Source organism: Andrographis paniculata, unplaced genomic scaffold, assembly GCF_009805555.1.
Source record: "Andrographis paniculata isolate CXL003 unplaced genomic scaffold, ASM980555v1 Contig14END, whole genome shotgun sequence".
Taxonomy (NCBI): domain Eukaryota; kingdom Viridiplantae; phylum Streptophyta; class Magnoliopsida; order Lamiales; family Acanthaceae; genus Andrographis; species Andrographis paniculata.
In genome coordinates, this window is record NW_026137424.1 from 1,754,090 (window position 1) to 1,778,674 (window position 24,585).

At 30.4% G+C, this 24,585-nt stretch overlaps 3 protein-coding genes across 3 annotated transcripts; 1 reads left to right on the forward strand and 2 right to left on the reverse strand.

The window, feature by feature from the left end:
* Positions 1 to 2,706: 2,706 nt before the first annotated feature.
* Positions 2,707 to 6,064, forward strand: LOC127258180 (probable arabinosyltransferase ARAD1). Its single transcript, XM_051284914.1, has 3 exons — positions 2,707 to 2,971; positions 3,060 to 4,202; positions 5,114 to 6,064. Exons 2-3 carry the CDS (start codon positions 3,360 to 3,362, stop codon positions 5,672 to 5,674), a joined length of 1,404 nt encoding a protein of 467 aa, XP_051140871.1. The 5' UTR covers positions 2,707 to 2,971; positions 3,060 to 3,359; the 3' UTR covers positions 5,675 to 6,064.
* A 4,057-nt stretch (positions 6,065 to 10,121) lies between these two features.
* Positions 10,122 to 10,541, reverse strand: LOC127258517 (agamous-like MADS-box protein AGL61). The gene has a single exon (XM_051285385.1). The coding sequence runs from the start codon at positions 10,539 to 10,541 to the stop codon at positions 10,122 to 10,124; it is 420 nt and encodes a 139-aa protein (XP_051141342.1).
* A 10,901-nt stretch (positions 10,542 to 21,442) lies between these two features.
* LOC127258525 (agamous-like MADS-box protein AGL61) lies at positions 21,443 to 21,952 on the reverse strand. Its single transcript, XM_051285399.1, has one exon. The coding sequence runs from the start codon at positions 21,950 to 21,952 to the stop codon at positions 21,443 to 21,445; it is 510 nt and encodes a 169-aa protein (XP_051141356.1).
* Positions 21,953 to 24,585: the final 2,633 nt, after the last annotated feature.

The following is a 24,585-nucleotide window of genomic DNA, read 5'->3' on the forward strand; positions in this document are numbered from 1 at the left end:
TTTTTTTGTTTTTTGTTTTCTTTTTAAAAAAATATTATACACTTTAATTGTATTTTATAATTAATTTAATTTAATTTATAATTATTAAAACATTATACCATAGTTATTTTTAAATAAAGTGTTTTTCTCTTCTTTTTTTTTTTCAGATTGTTTTTTTAAATGATTATATATTTTAAACATATTTTGAATTTCATATATTATAATTTCTATTTTAATTAAATTATTTAATTATTTTAATATTAATTTTATTTATATTGTATAATAATTATTTTTATTAATATACTTATTAATTATATGTATTTTTAAAATTTTTATATATGCAATAATTTGGACTTTTAGTTAGACCAGCGAATATATCAACTTATGTCTTAAATTCACACCTCACGATTCCAAAAAATTTTGTAACGGGTGTCTATGATTGACAAGTTTTTTATTTAGATTAATAATAATTATAATAAATGATACATTAATTATAATTATTCATATAATACAATAATTATTTTATTAATATACTCCCTCCGTCCCACATAATTTGTCCCTATTTTTATTTTTGTCCGTCCCATATAACTTGTCATTTCTATTTTTGAAAATATAATTATGCACTTTAATCGCATTTTAAATTTTAAATTTTATAGTTTTCTTAATTTTAATTAAACTATTTACTTATCTATTTTAATCTATAATTATTTTTATTAAATAATAATTATTTTTACTAATATACTTCTTAATTAATTATTAATTATACTTTACCTAAATTCTCGTATCTACAGTAATACACCCACATTACATCGGACGGAGGGAGTACTTATTAATTATATATATATATTTTTTATATAAATAGTAATCATGATATTTTTAGTTAGACGAGCGAGTATATCGACTTATGTCTTAAGTTCTGACCTCACTTTAGATTCCACAAAATTTTGTAACGGGTCTTTTTGATTTTCTTACTCTAAATTACGGTCAAATTCAAATTTTTTATTATTTAAATCCCAAACTAAAATTCAAACCTCCAAACAAAGACACCCATAATATATAAGAAATTGAGTTAAAAATATAAAATATATTATTTTAAATTGAATATTTGACTTTTGTAACGAGTATTTAACATTTCTTTTGAATTTATTTTTAAGCGAGTGTTTGTTTGGGGGATTTGCGAGGATTTACACTATTCATCAATTTTTTTTCTCCCAAAATATCAAATCAAATACCTAATTTTTATTTTATATATTATACTAAAAATTAATTTTACATTCAAAACATTACATCAACACCTATTTATATCACATTATACAATTATACTGATTCAAAATTTTTATTATTCAAATCTCAATTCAAAATTCAAACCCCCAAACAAACAAACATAGAGAATCGTGTAAAAAATATAAAATATCCCCTCAATCTCGCAAAAAGAGCATCATTTTCTTATGCACTTAGATTCTTGAATATTAGTATTACCATGGTTTGCAGTAATATGTAAATTGTATGGTATATATTATATTAGGTAAAAAATACAATTACTAAATTTAAAAATGATATGCTTATTTTGGAACGAATAAAAAAAAATGATATTATTCTTATGCATAGAAAAAAAATTAGTTTTTGGAAATTACAATTCCAAAAAAGTCTTGGACTAACTGGCCCATACCAATGTATTTTCCAATTATATTATTATTTGAACTTATTGTTCGTTACTGTTTACAATTTGCTATAAGTAGGAAATTAAAATATGAATGAATGTAATATACTTCTTTTTCATTTTTTTTTTAAATCATATATTTTTTTTTTTCTGAAAAAATAATTATATTTTCAATCATATTTAAATTTATAATTTTTTAATTTTAATTAAATTATTTAATTATTTTAATTTTAATATATAATTATTTTTATAATATAATAATTAATCATATTAATACATTTTTTAAATATTTATTTTTTATTTACTGGAAAAAATAATATACTCTTAAAACTTAAATAGAATAAAAAGAAATTGAAATGATATCCAAACAAATAAAACGGGCTTTGTTTCAATTATTTTCTCGGGCATATTTTTTTCAAAAAAATTAATATATTAGACACATTTATTATTTTTATATTTTCTACATATTTTCTTATATTTTACATAAAAAAATTTACTTTACAATAATATCACAAAACAAACACATATTTTTTTCTATTAATTAATAGTCAAAAATAAAGTTAGGAGAGTGTTAGACCGAAAATCTGAAGGTCATGTGTTTGAAACTATATATATATTTTTGTTTTTATTATTTTTAAAAAATAATAATATAATTTAATTATATTTTATAATTCTTTTTTATTTTAATAAATTATTTAATAAATATGGGATAACTCAATTGAAAGAGTGTCAGAATGAAAATCTAAAGGTTGGATTCACCCCCACACAACTAATACTATTTTTATTTGTATAATTTTTTTTTATAAGATAATTATATATTTTAATTGTATTTTTTTAATTTTTTAATTTATAATTTAATAAATGCTAAGATAAAGGCGTCCGACAGAAGATCTAAAAGTCACGTGTTATTAATATTAAATGATTTTTACTCCTAATTTTAATGGAGAATTTTAAAAAATAATAGGTAAAATCAATATCTTAAGCAAAAATGAAAGGTATGATAATAATTTTTAAATGCTTATTAATAATAAATGGCAAATGACAATTAACATTCTAACAAACATTCTTTGATTCAGATTCAAACTATTCCAATTTCACTGCAGAAAAGGGGAAATGGCAGCGACGAAATTTCCCGCAGATGGAGGATCGTCCGCCTCTCCAGCTTCTTCCGATTCTCGCGCGCCTTGAAGATATGCAAGCGCAGAAATTCCAATCGATTCCAGCCAAGAGGGAGCAAAAGCGTGGGGGAAAAAGCCGACAGGAAGACGACATTGTTGAATACATTTGATTGGAACCCTGTCTTTATCATCGCGTCCGTTATTGCTTTATTCGGTGAAAGCCTTTACTCATTTCCCAATCTGATTTCGTTGTCTGTCTAGGTTGTGTTTGCTGAGCGTTTCATTCTATTTCGGTGAATTAGGAACCCTAATTTCCCCCCCGACGTGGCGGATATGTGAAATTGCAGTCTCATACGCTAATTAGATTAGGAATTCTCGAACTGAATTGAATTGATTGATTTGGGAATGGTGTTGGATGATTTGGCAGTGGTTTATTCTCATCTCCATGGATGACATTGCGTTTGATTTACAAATTTCAAACTTAAGTCCGACTCGAATGCTCTTCGAAGAATAGAAGGGGATTTTTGTCTGACATTTCTGTCTGGCTTTAGTCTTGTTATTGAATAATTGTTGATGTGCAAGCGTTTCTATGGTATGCTAGAATGTCGAAAATCGGGCACCGGGCGTATAAGTCCTGGTTCTGTTGGTTCACAGTCACTGCTGCATTTTTCGTGTTGTCTTGGTTCCTAGCATTCCGATCGACGAGCCAGCCCCGGACTGAATTTGATGTTCTACCGGACTCCAAGTTTGTTAGGGCTCCAGAATCGGCAGGGGGAGCTGCTCCGAATGGGAATTTAAGAAAATGTGATAAGACGAAGCCGATTCTCAAGGTTTTCATGTATGACTTGCCCGTGGAATTTCATTTCGGGCTACTGGGGTGGAAAGGGGATGGGAAGAGTGTATGGCCGGATGTTCATGGAGAAGTTCCGAGATATCCGGGAGGGTTAAATTTGCAGCACAGCATAGGGTATTGGCTGACTCTGGATCTTTTATACTCCAATGTCGTAGAGAATTTGAGTGGGCGGAGTGCCGTTCGGGTGAGAAATTCGAGTGAAGCCGATGTTGTCTTTGTTCCCTTTTTTTCATCACTGTGCTATAACCGGCACTCGAAGCCAAAGCCGGGCGAGAAAAGGAGTTTGAATGTTGAATTACAGGAGAAGTTGGTTAGTTTCTTGAAGGATCAGGAGGAGTGGAAGAGGTCGGATGGTAAAGATCATGTAGTTCTTGCTCACCATCCGAATAGCCTAATAGATGCAAGGTCGAAGCTGTGGCCAGCAATTTATATTCTTTCGGATTTCGGAAGATATCCTCCCACCATTGCCAATGTTGAGAAAGATGTCATTGCACCGTATATGCATGTTGTTAAAACTTACAGCGATGACACGTCGGATTTTGATAGTCGCCCGACCTTGCTCTATTTTCAGGGCTCGATATACCGCAAGGATGTAAGTTGTCATTCGTGTCTCAAAGATTTATGTGTTTTCTTTGTTTTTTTATTCATTGAAGTGATAAAGATTATGGTAATTCAGTTCCACTTTCTCTGGTGAATTTGGTCTTTACTTAATGTTTTGATGGAAGCATGCTTGTACTGTTATTGAAACAAAAATGCCGTGTTTCGATATTTGTTGATTAAAAAAGAATTTGTTCTTGAAGTTATGTTCATTTCTATTCTCTATGTGCTAATAGCCGAATGGTGTGCAAGAACCTACTGTAGTCCACGAAATGCTCGTATGTGCCTTTACTTGGTGAAATTGTGGTATCAGTTTTAAAGAATGGTTCACCTGATATTCGAAAATGAAGAAACTCTCTATATTATTTGTTATGCCTTGATGTTCTTCTTAATTGCACGGGTAGCGTAGCTTCAGCATATTTCAGATCTGTACTTTTAAGCTAGATGATATGACCGATTTTCCGGTGAAGCTAAAACGTATTTATCATAGTATTGAAATGGCTAGAGCAGTGGATCTGAATACTTCTGTGTAAATTGAATATACAGCATTTTTGTTTTTTGCTTTTGAAATGAGTTGTTCGAAAGCTTGGTTCCATCAGGTTTTCAAGTCAGCACATAGTGATTATATTCTTCTGTTTCCGTATGCAAGTTATTGTTCATGTACATCAAATGGGAGCCATTTGGGCAGGATACCGAAATCTAAGATTTAAAATCTTTGTTTGTTTAATAATTTTGTGTCGTTGGTATATTGTTTCTAAGATATGCCGACTTTTAGCGATAATCAAGGTTTTCCGGATGTAAGGGAGTGATAATTCGTATTAGCGAGCTAGCAACATATGTGGTTATTTACTCGAGTGAATTTAGAATTAAGTGAATTATAATATTTTCTCACTGGATTAATTTCAGGGTGGAGTGATTCGACAAGAGCTGTATTACATGCTAAGAAACGAATCAAATGTGCACTTCACTTTCGGAACAGTCCAAAAGGGAGGAATTACGCAAGCTTCCAATGGGATGCGCTCATCCAAATATTGTCTAAACATCGCTGGAGACACGCCATCATCTAATCGCCTGTTCGATGCTATTGCCAGCCATTGCGTGCCCGTGATTATCAGTGATGAAATCGAGCTTCCTTATGAAGATGTTCTCGACTATTCCAAATTTTGCATATTTGTTCGCACATCTGATGCCCTCAAAGAAAATTTTCTCATGAACCTCGTCAAGAACATTACCAAGGAGAAGTGGACAGCAATGTGGAATAGGCTAAAAGAAGTCGAGCTCTTCTATGAATATCAGTATCCGTCCCAAGAAAACGATGCTGTTCAGATGATATGGCAGGCCATTTTGCGAAAAGTTCATGCTATAAAAAGGAAAATTCACCGGGACAGGCGATATTCTCGGGCAAATTCCCGAGGAGGAGATGGCAGCTTTGCGTCAGCATCCTTGCCGAGAAATCTGAGCTTATAGTTCATTGGAGCACACAAAATCCAGAGGCTGCAACGCTTCATGTCGAACATTGTGGAACTTGCTCGCTCGGGTTGGGAGGTACATTGGCTTGACATTAGACATAATCTGCTCATTTGTTGATTCGTTGATTCTGCCTTTGAGTTGCGCGATTTTGTTGGCTTTAAGTCTCTGCTAGTCCGTAGTTTTAGAGTGCCCCGTTTCTGCGAATATGGTTATAAAATGGTACGTTTTGCTCGTTTCGGTGTGAAATTTGATTTTCTTACTCAAGCTACGTTGAAGCTACACATCTTTGTCTTTTGGGCGCATGATTATTAATTTTTTTTGACGTGAAAACGGACTATGGATTGCAACCTCGTTGACATGGTTCGAAACATGAAATGAAATTCGTGCTAGAGAGAAAATTATGATCATAGACAATAAAATCTATAGTATATTTCATATATTTATGTTGAAATATAGTTGATAATCTATGCTATACACTATACAATGGCATTGGTTCCAATCCTGTTAACGTCTTTTTGATTGAGTCTATCATTAAGGATTTTCTTAGGGTGGCTTTCTTGGCCGATGTGGTTTATAGACTATTGCGCCTGACTTAAGATTATTCGGTGCATACTAAAAAAATAGCGGTTTTGGATTTTCACGTGCAAAACTAAGAGGATGTTTATAATAAGAAAATATCTAGGATACACTACAAATTGAATGATAGAAGTAAAGCATGAAGACAAACCAAAAGAATACTAAATAAAAATGCAAAAGATCAAAAATGAGGCTAGAATTCATAGAATCGATATGGGATTAATCGTGCCAACATTGAACTATATACTACAAAAACTATAAAACAATGATAAATAAAAGCAAACGTAGGAGGCCTTTGGAGACGATCCATTCTTTCTCTCTTCTTAAAAAAATTACTATTCGTCGAGTGCACGACTGAACATAATAGCCTGCAAATTACATCAGTTAAGCTGTGTAAGAGATTAGGCCAAAAAGATGTCGGTATTCAAAATTGTCTGTCAATGTTGAAAGGTCGTATCTATTAGAATTATAAGATTGTAGCATGTATTGTATAGGATGTATTGCATACATATGGTTGTATGATTATCAAACAAGTGTATCAATCTGTTTCTTTTTATCATAGAAATCATTCAGATTTGTTTTTGCATATTCCCGATATTTGTGAATTTAATTTCTAACAACACCAACTCGATCACATATATTTGATTACCTATAACTCCTGCCCATTGATATCTCCATTGTGTAACCTTTGTCCGTCAAATTTCGACGTATATTTTGTGGTAGCTATCATCCTTTTTGGGCTAGCATCTTGGCCTTTCGGCCGGCTTTGGGCTTGATGAATGGACTCATTAAATGGGTCGTCGAAGCCTTGCTTCTTGGAATAAAAAATGATCGATTTATTACCTCTCAAAATTTGTAAACTTCGCACACTAGTCTGCATTTATCGAGATTTTTTTGGGCTGAATTGTCGACCGTCCCGGTTTAGATCAGGTTTGGACTATGTGGGCTGGTTTGAGCATGAGTTGAGTATGAATGGGCTGACCGGTGGCCCGGTTGAATTAATTTACTAACAAGATCGGAGTTGCTTGTTATTTATTACGATTGTTCGTATTGTTTAGAAATTAAATCTATTAAGATTAAGATATAATATAGGAAAATTGTTTATAATTTACTCATGATTTGAAAGATATGTACAATTTTCTTTATGATTTAGAAACTGCGCAATATTCCCTTTTGGTTTAAAAATATTGCACAAAATTCTAAGAACATCTAAACTAAACTTATTGGCAGATGTTGTTTTTGTTTGAGCACCGTAGTTTGAGGGGATTATGGTGAATGCTTTTTGAAAACACGAAGGAAGTTTGCAAAAACCGAATCCATTCGACCTGAAATTTTTCAGATTTGGGTTTGCAAAAAATCGGGTTGTCCCGAATCCAAAACGAAAAAATATTCGTGTCGTGTTCGGGTCGGATTTCGGGTTTACCTTATAACTCAAAATATAAATACTAGGTAAGGTTTTGGATTTTGTGTTTCCGATTGACTTGACATTATTTATTATTATTATTATTTTAATTTATAATATTTATATTATTTTAAATATAAAATAATATAAAAAGTAGAATAATTTTTTAGGTTAACTTCATTTTTAAAATTTTTTGGGTAGGTTTTGTGTTGAGTTCGTGTCGGGTTTGTTCGAGTTTCGGGTGACTTGAAACTAAATCTGGTCAATCTGAACCTGATCTGAAAGAATTAGTGTCGTGTTCGGGTCTAGGGTTTCGGATCAAATTTCGGGTTTGGGTCAGGTTCGAGTTGACAATTTTTGTGTTATCCCCGTAGTGAACCCGACAAGAACACAACCCGAAAATACGAATTGACACCCTCCTTAACCAGGTGATCCACTGTTGGACTTGATATGCATCGGGCAATTCAAGGAGTGAGTGTCGATGAGTTCAGATTCATTGATGATGGGCTGGTTATGAGGGCCGTTCTTGAATTTTGGATGAGCACAGCCAAAAATAGAAATCGGGTCTCATTTAATTATTTTATATATAAATAATAAAAAATTAATTATTTTGATAATTTTTTTTGGACTTATTTACTTCTATTACAAATAAAAATATACTAATTTTCATAAAATATTATATTACAATATATTTAATAAAAAATGAAATTTAAATACAATCAAATAAATTTTAATATAAATATTTTAATATTTTGCATATATTTATAATATTCATTTTATATATACATATAATTTTGTTTTTTTTTAATCAAAAGGGCCCCCAAAAGGCCCCCAAAAGTCTTGGGCCCTAGGCGTGGGCCCAGGTGGCCCATGCTCACGGCCGGCACTGGTTTCTATATATCTCTAATACTAATTCCAACTCGAGAACTCGAAGGAAAAAATGAGTATGAATTGCTCGTAGAGGAGAACTTAATTACCCCGACATCAATACCACAAAGGATGCTAAGCTCATTTGCTTTACTATATAGGCCATGGCGTCGCTTTGAAAATGTGGGCCTACATGTCATTTCGATTTTCAATTTGTTGAATTAAAATTATTTGACAACCTCATATTTGTCTAGTGGCTATTATTTAAATTGAGTGAGATTTATATAAAAATATGCAAAGAATATTGTAGGCAAATATTAAAAAATTATAGGTTGTGATGATGAATAGATCTTTGGTAACATCATTGGATTTTATTAATACATATAGTAGCATTAATAAATAGATGTTGTAATTCAATTAAATATTATATATTTGGGAAAAAAAAATTGAAACTTGTAAAATAAATATGTAATATTGAATTTTGTGTATATATTAATTTTTCTATAATAATATAAATGCAAAATATTAGTATATATTAATTATTAATGCAAAATTAGTGCAAACTATATCGTACAAATATTATACGCATGCATAAATAAAATAAAAATAATTTTATTAATAACGCAAATGAATCTCATTAATAAAAGAAGTTTATTTACCACAAGAAATTATCAATTTTGTAACGAGATTTTTTCGTTCCTAAATTCACTTTTTCTGTTACTAATGAAATTACGTTAGCTACGTGAACTTTAGGAACATAATTCCGTTACAAATATACTATTTTTTTTAAGTGATTATTAAGGATCGGACATAAAGAAAATAATATATAAATCTTGTTGCTAAAATAAAAGATATAATGAATCTCATCAACAAAGAAAGTAACTTTCAGCAAAATAAGAAAAATTATAAAATCTTTTTATCAACCAACTGGAGTCATTCGTAAAGGCAAAATCACACCTCCACTAATTATAGGGGTCTTTGGCCTAATCATATGACATACTAGGCTCTCTGTGGAAGACACACTAGTGTAACGTGTCCGGAAGCTGACATGCATGACGCTTAGGCCACGCTCGCGCTGAGGCCCAGACCAACCGTCCCCTGTGCGCAACACGTCCGGGATATACCATACAGTATGAGAGAATCATGCGGAACACGTTCCTAAACCAAGATATAGGTCATCAGTCGGCCGTACAAGACAGGGGCTCGCACACATGGGACGGACTATGGCCGAGAAGCTGGGGCAGGAACGTAAGCCCGTGACACTAGACTCCCTTTGTAATGTTCTTCGCATCATTCGAAGTATTCTTGAGAGTATGTCCCGTTGATGTATATCTGATAGTGATACTTTTGGATGAAGGATCCTCAAAATCGAACAGGATAACTTTATAGATTGGTTGAGATCGTATTGGGTAACTAACTATATCTTGTGTTTTGTGTCTGTTTTTCTTGTTTCAAGGTTCGAGATAGACTACAAACCATCATTAATCAAACTCGTTATTCAAAAAGCTCTAACAATTGTTAATCTTGTAATTCGTAGACTACAACAGTGGCCGATCAAATGGCACCCGCGCTACAGCCATTTATGATCTCAATCTTCCTCTAGACTCGGGCAAGAACAGCCTCGAACCAGGTGGTCCACTCCCGGACTTGACCTGCATCGAGACTCTCAACGGGTACCTCTTCCCACCAGCCTTTGGGGCGAGTGTCATCAACCTCATCAAGCCGCTTGTCCTTTTCCTTTATTTGGTCATTAACTTCTAGGATCTCATCGAGCTGCTGATTGCGCTGCCTGATTCGGTCCCTAGATTGAGCTTCGATGACTTGAGAATATTCACTGGAGACGGGTTGGTTTGGGTTTCGATATCTCCCTAGTAGCGACTCCATACTCGGGTGGAAAAATGAGTATGCATTGCCTGTAGAGGAGAATATAATTGCCCCAGTATCGACACCATAAAGGGTGCTGAGCTCATTTGCTTTATTATACAAGCCAAGACATTGCTTTGTAAATGTAGCGTACATGTTATTTGGTTTTGCGATTTGTTGAATTGAAATTTTTTGACGGCTCTTTATTTGTCTATCTGCCATTTTATGAACAAAAGTAAAAATTTAAATATAAGAGACAAAATTGTAATGGGGAATGCTCTAAATTACTTGTGAGATCATGAGATGGATGAATATATCCTTAGTGACAATGTATTTATAGTTAGAAAAATTTATAGCATGCATGCTTCATAACATTAATAGGTAAAAAGGAATTATATTGTAATGGTAGTTTTTGGTTAATATTTCAATAATTTAATGATATTTAGGTTATTTAGTCAATTTTTGTTGGATTCATACCAAAATATATAGAATATGCTCCAAGTTACCAAAATATTAGCATTTAAAATTTGTATAATATATATAAATGAAGAACCTATATTATTGGTAAAGTGTAACTATTACAAATTTATACCACAAGAATAATGATATCACTTAAATGTTAAATTGATACCTTGATATAATTCTAAATACTTATAATATTCTTTTTCCAAATTTCTTGAAAGGAAAATTCAAGATTGTTGGACAAAGAAATATATAAAGCATAAAAATAATGAATAAATAGATAAATAAATGAGCAAATTATTCAAATAGAATAAAATAACTCACTAATAATCAAATCATTTGGCATAGTTGCTGCTGCATGGCAATGTAGTTGATGAATTATCATTATGCTTGTATATAGGTGGTATATTTTTATATTGTGGATGATTGATGAATGAATATTGATCCTTTTATAGACGACACAATAATCATTTTGAGCGTAAGTAATTAATATTATTTTTATGGTAAATAATAATGACTATAATCTTTTAGGGATTTTATATTTAGGATTTTATCAATAAAAAGGATTCAAAAAATATTATATCGAGAAAAACAAATCAAAAAATTATTTTTGTTAATTGCCATTTGAATTTTAGGGGGTGTATTCAACATAAATTTTATAGGATTTTGACAATTTGGGTGTATTCATCCAGATTTTTAAAAGTTTTTCAAAATATTGATGTATTCAATCTAAACTTTTAAAAGTCTTTTTTAGAGGTATTCAACCATTATGCACTTTTAAAGTCTATGCATTTTATTGGATTTTAATGGAATGTTATAAAAAATTTGTATTGTACAAAATCTCTCCTGATAAGCAGAGATTTTGACGGATTCTTAAAAATATATTATTATTATTATTATTAATGTATGAATAATAAATATTATAATAATATTAAAATATTTTAATAAAAATAATAATTTAAAATTAAAATATACTAGTAAATTATTATCAATTTTTTTTTTTAAATATGTGTTTTTATATTATAAATATAATATTTAAAAGGGTAAACTGTTTTTTTTTTTTTTTTTTTTTTTTTTTGCCCTGTAACTAACCCATTATCATTTTAGTCCCGTCAGTGGAGCATGTCACAAACTAGTCCCCCAAGTGGAAAATTTTCGTTGTTTTAGTCCTCCGGCGCCGGAGGACTAAAACAACGAAAATTTTGTCAGAATAAATATGTATTACAATTATCATCTATTTTCAATTATCAAATACATTATTATTGTGTCATTCTTCGTTGAATCGTTAATTTATATTTACTATTTTTTTTTAATTTTACTTTTTCAATTTCAAATATTTTCTGCAAAGATCGTAAAATTTGGATCTTGATTTTATATATGTTTATTTTATGTAATAAATATATAAATCATAATACCAAATTTAAATTAAAATAAATTGATTTACTGAATTATAACAATATAAAAAATATTAATATACAAAAATAGTAATGAATTTTTTAAAACATTTATTAAATAATATCAGATGAATTTTCAATCGAATATGAAGTTTAAGATTTCTCACATCTCTACAAGGAAGATAAAAATTCACAAACAACGAAAGCTAATGCATGAAAAATGAATATTACTACTGCTATGTGGAAAATGAGACCGTAATATAATGGAAATGAAAATGATGATAATAATAATAATAATAATAATAATAATAATAAAAATAATAATAATAATGTATTTTTTAAAATTAAAAATTTGTATTTATATTTTTATTTAATAATTTGAATAAAAAAAATTATTTACAAGTGTGTTTTATATAAATTTATATAATTATATAAATTAATAAAAAAAATATTTTACAATCCTATCAAATCTATATAAATCCATAAGTAATCAATGAAAATCCATCTAAATCAATTTATAAAATCCATTAAACTCTACATGAACTCTCTAGATTTAGAAAATCCACACAAATGCATAGACTTTTTAAAATCCAATACTATTCTATAAAATCTTAAATGAATACACCCTCTAATATTTCAATTTTCTCATTGTATCTCTTAAAAATAGCAAATTACATGCTTAAAATAAATTTTAGTAAGTGAAATTATATTTTAGTGATCCAATGAAAATTTTCCGTAAGCATTTTTACATAAATTGTTGTCTATTCGTTTCTTTTCTAAAATATTATATTTTAATTATAAATTACACTTACCGCAATACTAATAAAAAATTAGTAGAAAACAATGAGATATAAACACAAATATTAAATATATATTAATATAATACAAATATAACGTAGAGATTCACAACATATAATACAATTGATATCAACATATATGCTATATTAACAAACCGGGCATATAAAATAGAAGAAAAACAATGGTAATAATCAATACAATCCATGATGTACTAATTTATGTCATGTGTTGTCAGATTCTATTTTAGGCGCAGGTGAACACCTAACTCTAATCAATACTCTAACTATTTCTTTATAGGGAGAGGATCAAATGCTGAAGAAAATTGTTTCAGCACATAGTTGAATGAGTAAAAATTAATTATCTTAATTTATATAATTAAATAATGTAATTAATATAATTATATATAATTAAATTTTAGTTATTTAGCATGGTGCTGAAATTGCTTTTCTATGTATAATTAAATTTTAATTATTCAGCATGTGCTTAAATTGCTGTTCTTTATATATGTATATTAAACTAATCGTTCTCTATATAAGATATATTTTTTTCCCCAGCAATTCTTACTATAGGGGCAACAAGCAATTAAAAATATTAACCTTATATATATAAATATATTTATTATTTAGATAATATTTTTGAATTTATTGTAATTGTGACAATTTAAATGCACATTATCATTTTTTTAAAGGAAGCTTTATTCACCAATTATATATGTGTTGGATATGTCTTATTATGAAATTATTTGTGTTAAAATATTTTGCGAAAATTCTAAAACTTGCGTTATTGATCATGAAAATAAGGAGCCTATATATAGGCAGCGTAAAACAGACTCGATAGACTCAAATCTAAATAATGTAATCTAATGAATGTGACCAAATCTAAATCTAAATTTAACAAATCTAAAACTAATTATCGAAAATCTCTCGACACCCCCTCTCAAACTCGAGTGGGATCGCAGAAACTAACTCGAGCTTTTAGGTGAGATGGTCATTCTGCATCCAACATGGTATCAGAGCCTAGGCTAGGTCTCAAGTTCGAGTTCCGTCCGTCCCTATTTGCGGCATTTGCATGTGCAAGTTTCACAGACCCCACTTGCACCTGAGGAGGCGTGATTACTGGCTGCGTTTCCTTAACAGTTCGAGCTTTTAGTGAGACGGTCATTCTGCATTTAACATGGTATCAGAGCCTATTTTTTTTTGGATAGACATAGTCTACTAACCCTAATTGCTCCGAGTACATTCAACCTGGAATGTACCCGGAGGTCTTTGATTTTGAGATATGTCTGCAATTTTGTCCGAGTTTGCGTTAGAGTTCATGTCTGTGTTCGAGAACAAGAGCTTAGTTGAGAGCGGCGAAGGCGACATCGGACGAGCAACTATTATGTGCAAGAATAGAAGCTCAGTCGGGAACGGTGGCGGCAACAACGGACAAAGCAACTGTTATTTGCGTTTGCATTAGAGTTCATGTCTGCATTCGAGAACAAGAGCTTAGTTGAGAGCGGCGAAGGCGACGTCGGACGAGCAACTATTATGTGCGAGAGTAGGAGCTCAGTCGGGAGCGGCGACGGCAATGATGGACAAAGCAACTGTTATTTGCGTTGCGTTAGAGTTCATGTCTGCGTTCGAGAACAGAAGCTTAGTTGAGAGCGGCGAAGGCGACGTCGGACGAGCAACTATTATGTGCGAGAATAGGAGCTCAGTCGGGAGCGGCGGCGGCAACGACGCACCAAGCAACTGTTATCTGTGTTTGCGCCTTTTGGTTTTTGTTTAACTTTCTTGTCAAACTCTAGTTGGTTTCTGCAATCCCACTCGAGTTTGAGAGAGGGTGTCGAGAGATTTCGATATTTAGTTTTAGATTTGTTAGATTTAGATTTAAATTTGGTCATATCAATTAGATTACGTTATTTAGATTTGAGTCTATCGAGTCTGTTTTACATTGCCTATATAGACCCCTTATTTTGATGATAAAAAACCCTTTAACAGTTGTTTTGTCCGTCGTTGCCGCCGCCGCTCCCGACTGAACTCCTATTCTCTCGACAATTTGTATATTTGAGATAAATTTTGAAATAAAGATCCATCACATTAAAATGGGCATCCTATTCGTGACTAACACCGAGCCAGTTTTCGATCCCAAGCCACAGATTAACGACCAGGAGAATCACTATGTTGTGACAATGAGCACACGCCACTTTCACAATTAGTTTAGGGGCGACGATGTATTTTCACCAAGCCGGTAGCACAAATACACACTCACGGAAATAATTATGAAGTCAATTTCAGGAAAAATGTAGAAACATATCAACCATGATCACAAGTTCTGCGACCAAGGAATAATTCCACCAGAGCATGGAATACAGTGGAAGGAAGAATGTCCCGACGGGATATTGAGGTGCAACACCCTAAACTTTCTCGGTCCCAGTTATGTCTCTAGATTCTCTCTATAATTTTTTTTTTCGTATCCTTCAAAGTATTCTTCAAAGTATGTTCTCATCCATGAGAGGATCAAGCTTCAAACTTTGTTTAAATCCGATGCGGATTTTTTCAAGTTTACATCAAAATTTCAAGATGTTCATCAATTTCTTCGTGCAAATCACCAGTTCGGCCCCTATGATTCCAAAATCAAAGGGACATGCCGACAAAAAATATCAGGGAGTACCAAATCCGCATCCACAAACATCCAAACCCCCAAATCTTTCAGAGAAATCATCAAAGCCAAGCCGGAGATCAAATTCATCTTTGAGATCAAATCTGTTGAGGTACTAAACTTGTAATAATTAAATAATATATCAAAAATAATTATAATAACTGCCATATTAAGATTAGGCAGAGTTATGGCTAGAATTATGGTGCCAATTATATGCAATCACTCAATGGCTGATTTTGTGGCTTATGTTTAGAGTTGATTAATGAGTCTTATATCTATATATTTGTGCAACTCTATGTAATAATCAGAGAGTGATGTAAGGAAAATAACGTGGGGCTGTGGACATCTAACGATATTCTCTAAATCAAATCGTTTATATTCTCCTTTACTGTTTTGATTTTTTTGATCAAGCTTCCTTCTAATAAAATCCTCCAAAATCCCTCAAAATTAAATTGAAGAATGAATCCCTCCAAATTCTTCAAGGAAGCCAAATTTAATATCACATATTCAAATCCTCCAAAGAATCCATTGATATTCAAACCAAAGTTCAATCAACTAGAATCAGATAATCCCTTCCAAGAATATGATCCACTTTAATTTAATCTGAATCAAATGTAATTTGTACAAACTTTTGTATTGATAAAATTGATACAATTTTTTTTACTACACATACACAACATAATTACACGATCAGATTGCACCCGCACTAGAGCCATATCACTACAAAAAAATAATATATTTGTAACGGAATTTCATCCCTAAAGTTTACGTAGCTAATTTAATTCCGACCCTAATAATATTTGGACTTGGGCAAGAACAGCCTCGAACCAGGTGGTCCACTCCTGGACTTGACCTGCATCGAGACTTTCAATGGGTACCTCCTCCCACCAGCCTTTGGGGCGAGTCTCGTCAACCTCATCAAGCCGCTTGTCCTTTTCCTTTATTTGGTCATTCACTTCTAGGATCTCATCGAGCTGCTGATTGCGCTGCCTGATTCGGTCCCTGGATTGAGCTTCGATGAGTTGAGATTCACAGCAGACGGGCTGGTTTGGGTTTCTGTATCTCCCTAGTAGCGACTCCATACTCGGGTGAAAAAATGAGTATGGATTGCCTATAGGGGAGAATATAATTACTCCAATATCGACACCACAAAGAATGCTTAGCTCACTTGCTTTATTATACAAGCCAATACGTCGCTCTGTAAATGTGGCGGCGTACATGTTATTTGGATTATCGATTTGTTGAATTAAAATTCTTTGTCGGCCCCTTCTTTGTCTACCTGCCATTTTATGAATAAAATAAAGTTAAAATTTAAAATACAAGGGACTAAATCGTAACGGGGAATGTTCTAAATTACTTGTAAGATCATGAGATGGATGAATTATATCGATAGTACCATGTATTTAGAGTAAAAAAAATAATTAATTTAAAGCATGCATGTTTCATAACATTAATAGGTAAAAAGGAATTATTGTAATTGTAGTTTTTGGCATTATAAAGTATATGACATTAATATTTTAATAATTTAAATGGTAAAAAGGAATTATTGTAATTGTAGTTTTTGGCATTATAAAGTATATGACATTAATATTTTAATAATTTAAATGATATTTTGGTGATTTAGTCAATTTTTGTTGGATCGTACATGGATAATGTGTATATATTGTAATGCAAAATATATAGAATATGCTCCCAATTACCAATTTGTATAACAATATATAGGGATGTCAAATGGGGCGGGTTAGCCCCGGACCCGTCCCGGATCCGCTCTTAATGGGGCAGGTTCAGGTCTAAATAATATATTTCGGGGCGGGTTGTGGATTTAAAATTTTAAACCCGACCGGGTTCGGGGCGGGTTACGGGTTTTACTAAAAATTCGTCCCAATCCGGACGCGAACCCGAACCCGGATATTTTTTAAAATTATTATAACTAATATATATACATTTATATAATAAAAATATATTATTTATTTACTTAAATAATTTTAAATATAAAATTCAATTAGTAGCTCCAAATAATTTTTTAAAATTATTATATCTAATATATGTATATTTATATAATAAAATATATTATTTTTTATTTATCTTATTTTTATGGATTAATATTTGATTGTTTTTAGATTTTTTTTTTGTGCTTTTAATGCTATTTATTTTAGTATTCGATTGTTAAAAAAATATTTATTATTATATATTTTAAAAAAAAACGGATTTTCTGGGTTGGCCCCGAACCCTCCGGGTTCGGGACGGGGCGGGTCTCGGGGGCTAACTAACATATTAAATTGATATCTTGATTTAATTCTAAATACTTGTAATATTCTTTTTCCAAATTTCTTCAACGGACAATTCAAGATTTGTTGGGCAAAGATAGATATATATATATATATATATATATAAAGCATAAAAGTAATGAATAAATAAATGAGCAAATTATTCAAATAGAATAAATAACTCACTAATGATCAATTCATTTGTCATAGTTGCTACTGCATGGCAATGTAGTTGATGAATTATCATTATGCTTAGGTGGTATATTTTTATGCTGTGGATGATCAATGAATGAATATCGATCCTTTTATAGACGACACAACAATCATTTTGAGCGTAAGTAATTAACATTATTTTTGTAGTAAACAATAATGACTATAATCTTTTAAGGATTTTACATTTAGGATTTTATCAATAAAAATGATTCGAAAAATATTATATTGGGAAAAACAAATCAAAAAATAAATTTTGTTAATTGCCATTTCATTTTTCTTTTTGTACTCTTAAAAATAGCAAATTACATGCTTAAAATAAATTTTAGTAAATGAAAATATATTTTAGTGATCCAATGAAAATTTTCTGCACTTGTTGTCTATTTGTTTCTTTTCTTAAAATATTATATTCTACTTATAGATTACACTTACTACAATACTAATAAAATATTAGTAGAAAACACCGAGATATAAATGTAAATAATAAATATATATATTAATATAATACAAAATATAATTTATAGATTCACAACATATAATACAAGTGATCTCAACATACATGGTATATTAACAAATCGCACATATATAAATAGAACATAAACAAATGCTAATGTTAGAAATTTTAGGGAAAATTGTCTTATTGATCATCAAAATAAGGAGCCTATATATATATATATATATGCAATACAAAATAAAATCGATAGACTCAAATCTAAGTAATCTAATATATGAATAAGATCAAATTTATATATAAATCTACTAAACCAAAAACTGAATATCTAAAATATCTCAACAATTAATAATCAATACAATATATGATGTATGAATTTATGTCATGTGCTGTCAGATTATATTGTAGGCGCGGATCAACACCTAAGTCTAATCAATACTATTTCTTTGTACATATATTAAACTCGTTGTCTATATAACATGTTCCCCATTGACCTTATATATCAATATATTTATTATAATTGAAAAATGATATGCATTTCAATCTTAATATTTTATTTCCATTTTTTTTATATCTTACAATAGCAATTTACATGCTTATGATAAATTTTAGTACGTGAAATTATATTTCAGTGATCCAATGAAAATTTTCGGTAAAAGTTTTTATATAAATTGTTGGCTATTTGTTTCTTTTCTTAAAATATTATATACTAATTATAAATTACACTTACCACAATACCAACAACATATAAAATATTAGTAGAAAACAAATGAGATAAAAACAAAAATAATAAATATTTACTCTCTCAGTCTGAAAAATTAAATTTCACTTTTTTATTTTTATTTTTTATTTTTGTAAAAATACAAAGTAAGTGAGCTAAATTTCCCAGGCGGAATGAATATTAATATAATTTAAATATAACACATAGGTTCACAATACATAAAACAATAGATCTCAACACATATGGTATATTAACACATCACACATCACTACAAGAAAAAATTATTTTTGTAACAAAATTTTTTTTGTCTATAAATCTACTTTTTCCGTTACTAATGACATTAGAGACGGAAATAGGAATGAAATTACGTTAGCTACGTGAACTTTAGGGACGTAATTCCGTTACAAATATATTATTTTTTTGTAGTGCATACAAAATATAACAAAAAGACATACTATTTGTAATCATATTTTTGTAATTTTGTAAAAATTAAAAATATTTTATTATTAGTGCCTCGTTACTTTTATTATAATAATAAAAAAAATGATATTTTGGAGTAATACAAATAAAAATAGTAAAAACATATTTTCTTTTTATTAATACATATTGTAGGCATTGAAAAATAGATGATGTAATTCAATTAAATATATATTTAGGTAGAAAATAAAATCTTAATAAAATAAAAATGTAATATTTAATCATGGGCATATATTGATTTTTGTACAATAACTATTAACTATTGATGTAAAATTTGGGCAAAAGAAAAAATATTGTAGAAATATTATATAAATAAATAAAGCACAATAATTATGGCAATAAGAAAATGGATCTCATCAACAAAAAAGTTTATAAAGGATGATAGGAAGAGAAGGAAAATAATATATATCTTGTTGAGAATGTAAAAGATATAAAAAATCTCGTCAACGTAACAAAAAAATAGCGTTAATAAAAAAGTAAAGATTATAAAATATTTTTATCAACCAACTGTAGTGGAGGGTGCTACATGACATCATTTGTAAAGGAAATCGAAATCACGCCTCCTCTAATATAGAGGTCTTGGCTATATTATTTGATATACAAAAGTTACATTGAAGATTCAAGTAACGGTTAAGCCTCTCTATATTTTCTCTGTAATGTTTTACGTATCTTTCAAAGTATTTTTCAAAGTTTGTTCTAGCCCATGAGAGGATCAAGCTTCTTTTAAAGAGCCATTCCGATTTCTTCAAGTTTACGTCAAAGTTTCAAGATGTTCATCGTATTATTCGTGCAAATCATCAGTTCAGCCCCCTATGATCCCAAAGTCGAAGGGACATGTCGTCGAAAAATATTAGAAAGTATCAAATCCGCATCCACAAAGATCAAAAACCCCAAATCCTTCAAAGAAATCATCAAAGCCAAGCCGAAGGTTAAATTCATCTTTGAGATAAAAACCCTCCAGAATCCTTCAAAGCTAACTTGAAGAATGAATCCCTCCCAATTGTTCAAGGAGGCCAAATTTGATATCAAATATTCAAATCCTCCAAAGAAGCCACTCATATTCAAATCGGAAGTCAAATAAACTAGAATGGTATCAGATGATCCCACCTTAATTTAATTAATCCAAATCAAATGTAATTTATAAAAAAAAATTGTGTTTATAAAATTAATACCATTGTTTGTCTACACATACACAAAACACAATTTAACCCACTTTTATCCTGAACGATCTATACCTGGGGACTCCAATTCAAATAATTAATATGATTAAATTATTTGACTCATGCAACAATTGACATCACACAAATACATTGCTCACTATTATTATTGTTGTTGTTATTATTATTCTTATTATTATTATTATTATTAAGCGTAAAAGGAAACCCTACACAATTATTTTCACATATTTCGAATTGGGTAACTATATATTGTGTTTTGTGTCTATTATATTTTTCTTATTTCTTATCCATACACATTTTATATACGGTTATGGTTACGGAATAAAGTTTGAGATAGACTACGAACTATCATCGATCAACTCGACAATCCTTATAAAAAATATTCTAACAATTGTTATTCTTGCCATTTGTGGACTCCAAAAATGGTTGATCAACTGACGCCCGCGCTAGAGACATTCATGATCTTCTCATTTGCTCTCGCCTTTGGACTTGGGATTGAAGGGCCTCGAACCAGGTGATCCACTCCTGGACTTGACCTGCATCCAGATTCCCAACGGGTACCTCTTCCCACCAGCCTTTGGGGCGAGTGTCATCAACCTCATCAAGCTGCTTGTCCTTTTCTTTCAGTTCGTCTTTCGATTCAAGGATCTCATCGAGCTGCTGATTGAGCTGCCTCATTCGATTCCGGGATTGAGCATCGAGGAGTTGAGATTCGTTGCTCATGGGCTGGTTCGGATTCCTAAATCTCTCCAGTACAGATTCCATACTGGATTGGAAAAATGAATATGGATTTCCCGTAGGAGAAAATATAATTATCCCAATATCGACACCACAAAGGGTGCTGAGCTCACTTGCTTTATTATAGAGGCCATGGCGCCGTTTTGTAAATGTGGCATACATGTCATTGCGATTTTCGATTTGTTGCATTGGAATTATTTGACGCCCTCTTGTTTGTCTAGCTGCCATGATAAACTTAAGTGAAGAGTTAAATGTGAGGAAGTGAATAGATCTTACGAAAATATTTTCAACTTATAATGAGATGATGAGTTATATGTTTAGTGATCATGTATTTATAGTTTTAAAAAAATGTTTCATAAAATTATTAGTAAATCGAAATTAATGTAATTGTAGTATTTTCCATTATATGGTATATTACATTAATATAGTAATAATTCAAATGATATAGAAGTGATTTAGTCAAATTTGGTCGGATCTTATGGATAATATATAAATTATAAAACAAAAATATTTAGAATATGTTCTGACTACCAAAACGTTGGCATTTAAAATTTGTGTACTATATATAAATAAAGGTAAAATATCATAATGTACCTCTTACAAATTTATAACACAAGAAAAGCAACATCACTTAAATATTGTATTGATTTCATAATTATAATTCTAAATACATAGAATATTCTTTTCAGAGTTCTTTTACTGAAATTTCAATAATTTTTGGACAAAGAAATATATGAAAGATAAAAAATAACAAAAAAATAAATAATTAAATAAGCAAAATATTCAAATAGCATAAAATAGCTCACCAATGACCAAATCATTAGGCATAGTTGTTACTACATGGCAAAATAGTCGATGAATTGAATTATCATTATGCATTGTCTGATTATATAAAATACCATTTAGGATCATATATGTTGTATATTATTTTGTTCGTTGACGATGGTTAGGTGGATAAACAAAGAATGTATATCGACTCTTTTATATACCGTGTCGCCTTCATTTTGAGCGTAAGTAATTAATATCAATTTTCTAGTAACAAATAATAACTATAATCCTTCAGTGATTTTATGTTTAGGATTTTATTAATAAAAAAGCAAATTATATTGGAAAATCAAATCGAAGAATGATCTTTAATTTTATTTGCATTTTAATTTTTCTATTTCATTTGGTTTTTCTCTTAAAAATAGTAATTTACATATGTAAAATAAAACTTAGTAGGTGGAATCACATTTGATTGATTCAATAAAATTACTTGTGAAAAATTATGTACATGAAGTTAATGTGTTCATTTCTTTTACTTAATATATTATGTTATAATTCTATATTGCAAAGTATAATAATTGTTTATATAAGATATTTTTTCAACAACTATTTCTATATGGACAACAATTAATTATATATATATATATATATATAGGAAAATTGTGAAAAATTTTCGTACATATTCCTAATTATCACTCTTGTCTTTTAATGTCACCATAACAAAACATATATTGGATGTGTCGCAGTTTCGCTATTTCAATACTATAAAATATAAAATATGTATCTGAAATATTTTTAGAAAAATTGTGATATATCCATAATACATTTTGTTAGGGTGCCCATAAAGTGCATCTGGGAGTGGTCACGTGCTGTCAATGTACTGAAATAGCAAAATTGTGACACGTGCATGATATATTTTGCTATGATGATTAAAAGACAAAAATGATAACTGAGTATACATACAAGATATATATTCTTTTATTTTGTAATTTTCCCTATAAACATATATATTTATTATTTAGAGAATTTTATTGAATTTTTTGTAATTGTGATAATTTCATAGTACATTATCATTTTTCTTTGGAAAGTAATGTGTGACATAGAAACAATTATGAAGCTAATGTCTTATTTGTTGTTTAGAAACCTGGCGGGAGGGGGGGTGGTTGTATGATTTAGTTCCTTTCAAGGCTGTAATCCAATTGACTGACATATCTGTTAGAATTTCAAAAGAAATCATTTTCACATCTTGGTGCAGTGAACAAATTCATTTTTTCCATAGGTTTTATTATAGGAAAAATTGCAAAAAATATCTTTTATATAGCTCCAATTATAATTTTCGAATATTTTATTTCTATTTTCGCAATTTTTGACATTATGTGTACCACTGACATAATTTTTGACTTCCGGCGCCAGAAAGACCGGCGCATACGTGGACGTCGCCGTTGCTGTATTGTTGTCCATTTGGTCGTCGGACAGGTGACGTGGAATTATATATATATTTTTTTCACTTTCATAATTTAGGATATTATGTGTACTCCGAGTAATATTTTTGCCCTCTGGTGCCGGAAAAACAATTTGTTCTAGGGACGTCGGACAGGTGATGTGGATTTTTTTTTTTAAATACATACATATATATATATTAATTTTAATAATATTTGCAATTTGGACCAAATTGAAATAAAATAAAACCTTAGAACACATTGTTTTTTTGGCGGGCAAAAATAATACCTGGAGTACACATAATGTTCTAAATTGCGAAAGTGAAAAAAAAATAATTTCGCGTCAGATGTCCAACGACCCCACGAACGACAACACTAACGGTGACGTCCACGTATATGCCGGCCATCCCACAAAGACGCACGTGACATCCATGTGCGTTTTTTCGATGCCGGAGGACAAAAATAATGTCCGGAGTACCCACAATGTCATAAATTACGAAAATAAGAAAAATGTTCAAAAATAATAATTGAATTTACATATATGACATCTTTTTTGCAATTTTTCCTTTTTTTTTAATAAAAATAAGTGAAAACTGCGATATTCTAATTATCCTCAATAGACCTCTCCTTGCCATAAAGAAAGTGAACATCAATTTT

What these genes read in the sequence shown, in the direction of transcription:
- LOC127258180 (XM_051284914.1), top strand. Translation starts at nt 3,360, where the DNA reads ATGTCGAAAATCGGGCACCGGGCGTATAAGTCCTGGTTCTGTTGGTTC. An exon ending in GCTCGATATACCGCAAGGAT is followed by an intron (nt 4,203 to 5,113) that starts GTAAGTTGTCAT and finishes GATTAATTTCAG; the next exon opens with GGTGGAGTGATTCGACAAGA.
- LOC127258517 (XM_051285385.1), bottom strand. Translation starts at nt 10,541, where the DNA reads ATGTACGCTACATTTACAAAGCAATGTCTTGGCTTGTATAATAAAGCA.
- LOC127258525 (XM_051285399.1), bottom strand. Translation starts at nt 21,952, where the DNA reads ATGGCAGCTAGACAAACAAGAGGGCGTCAAATAATTCCAATGCAACAA.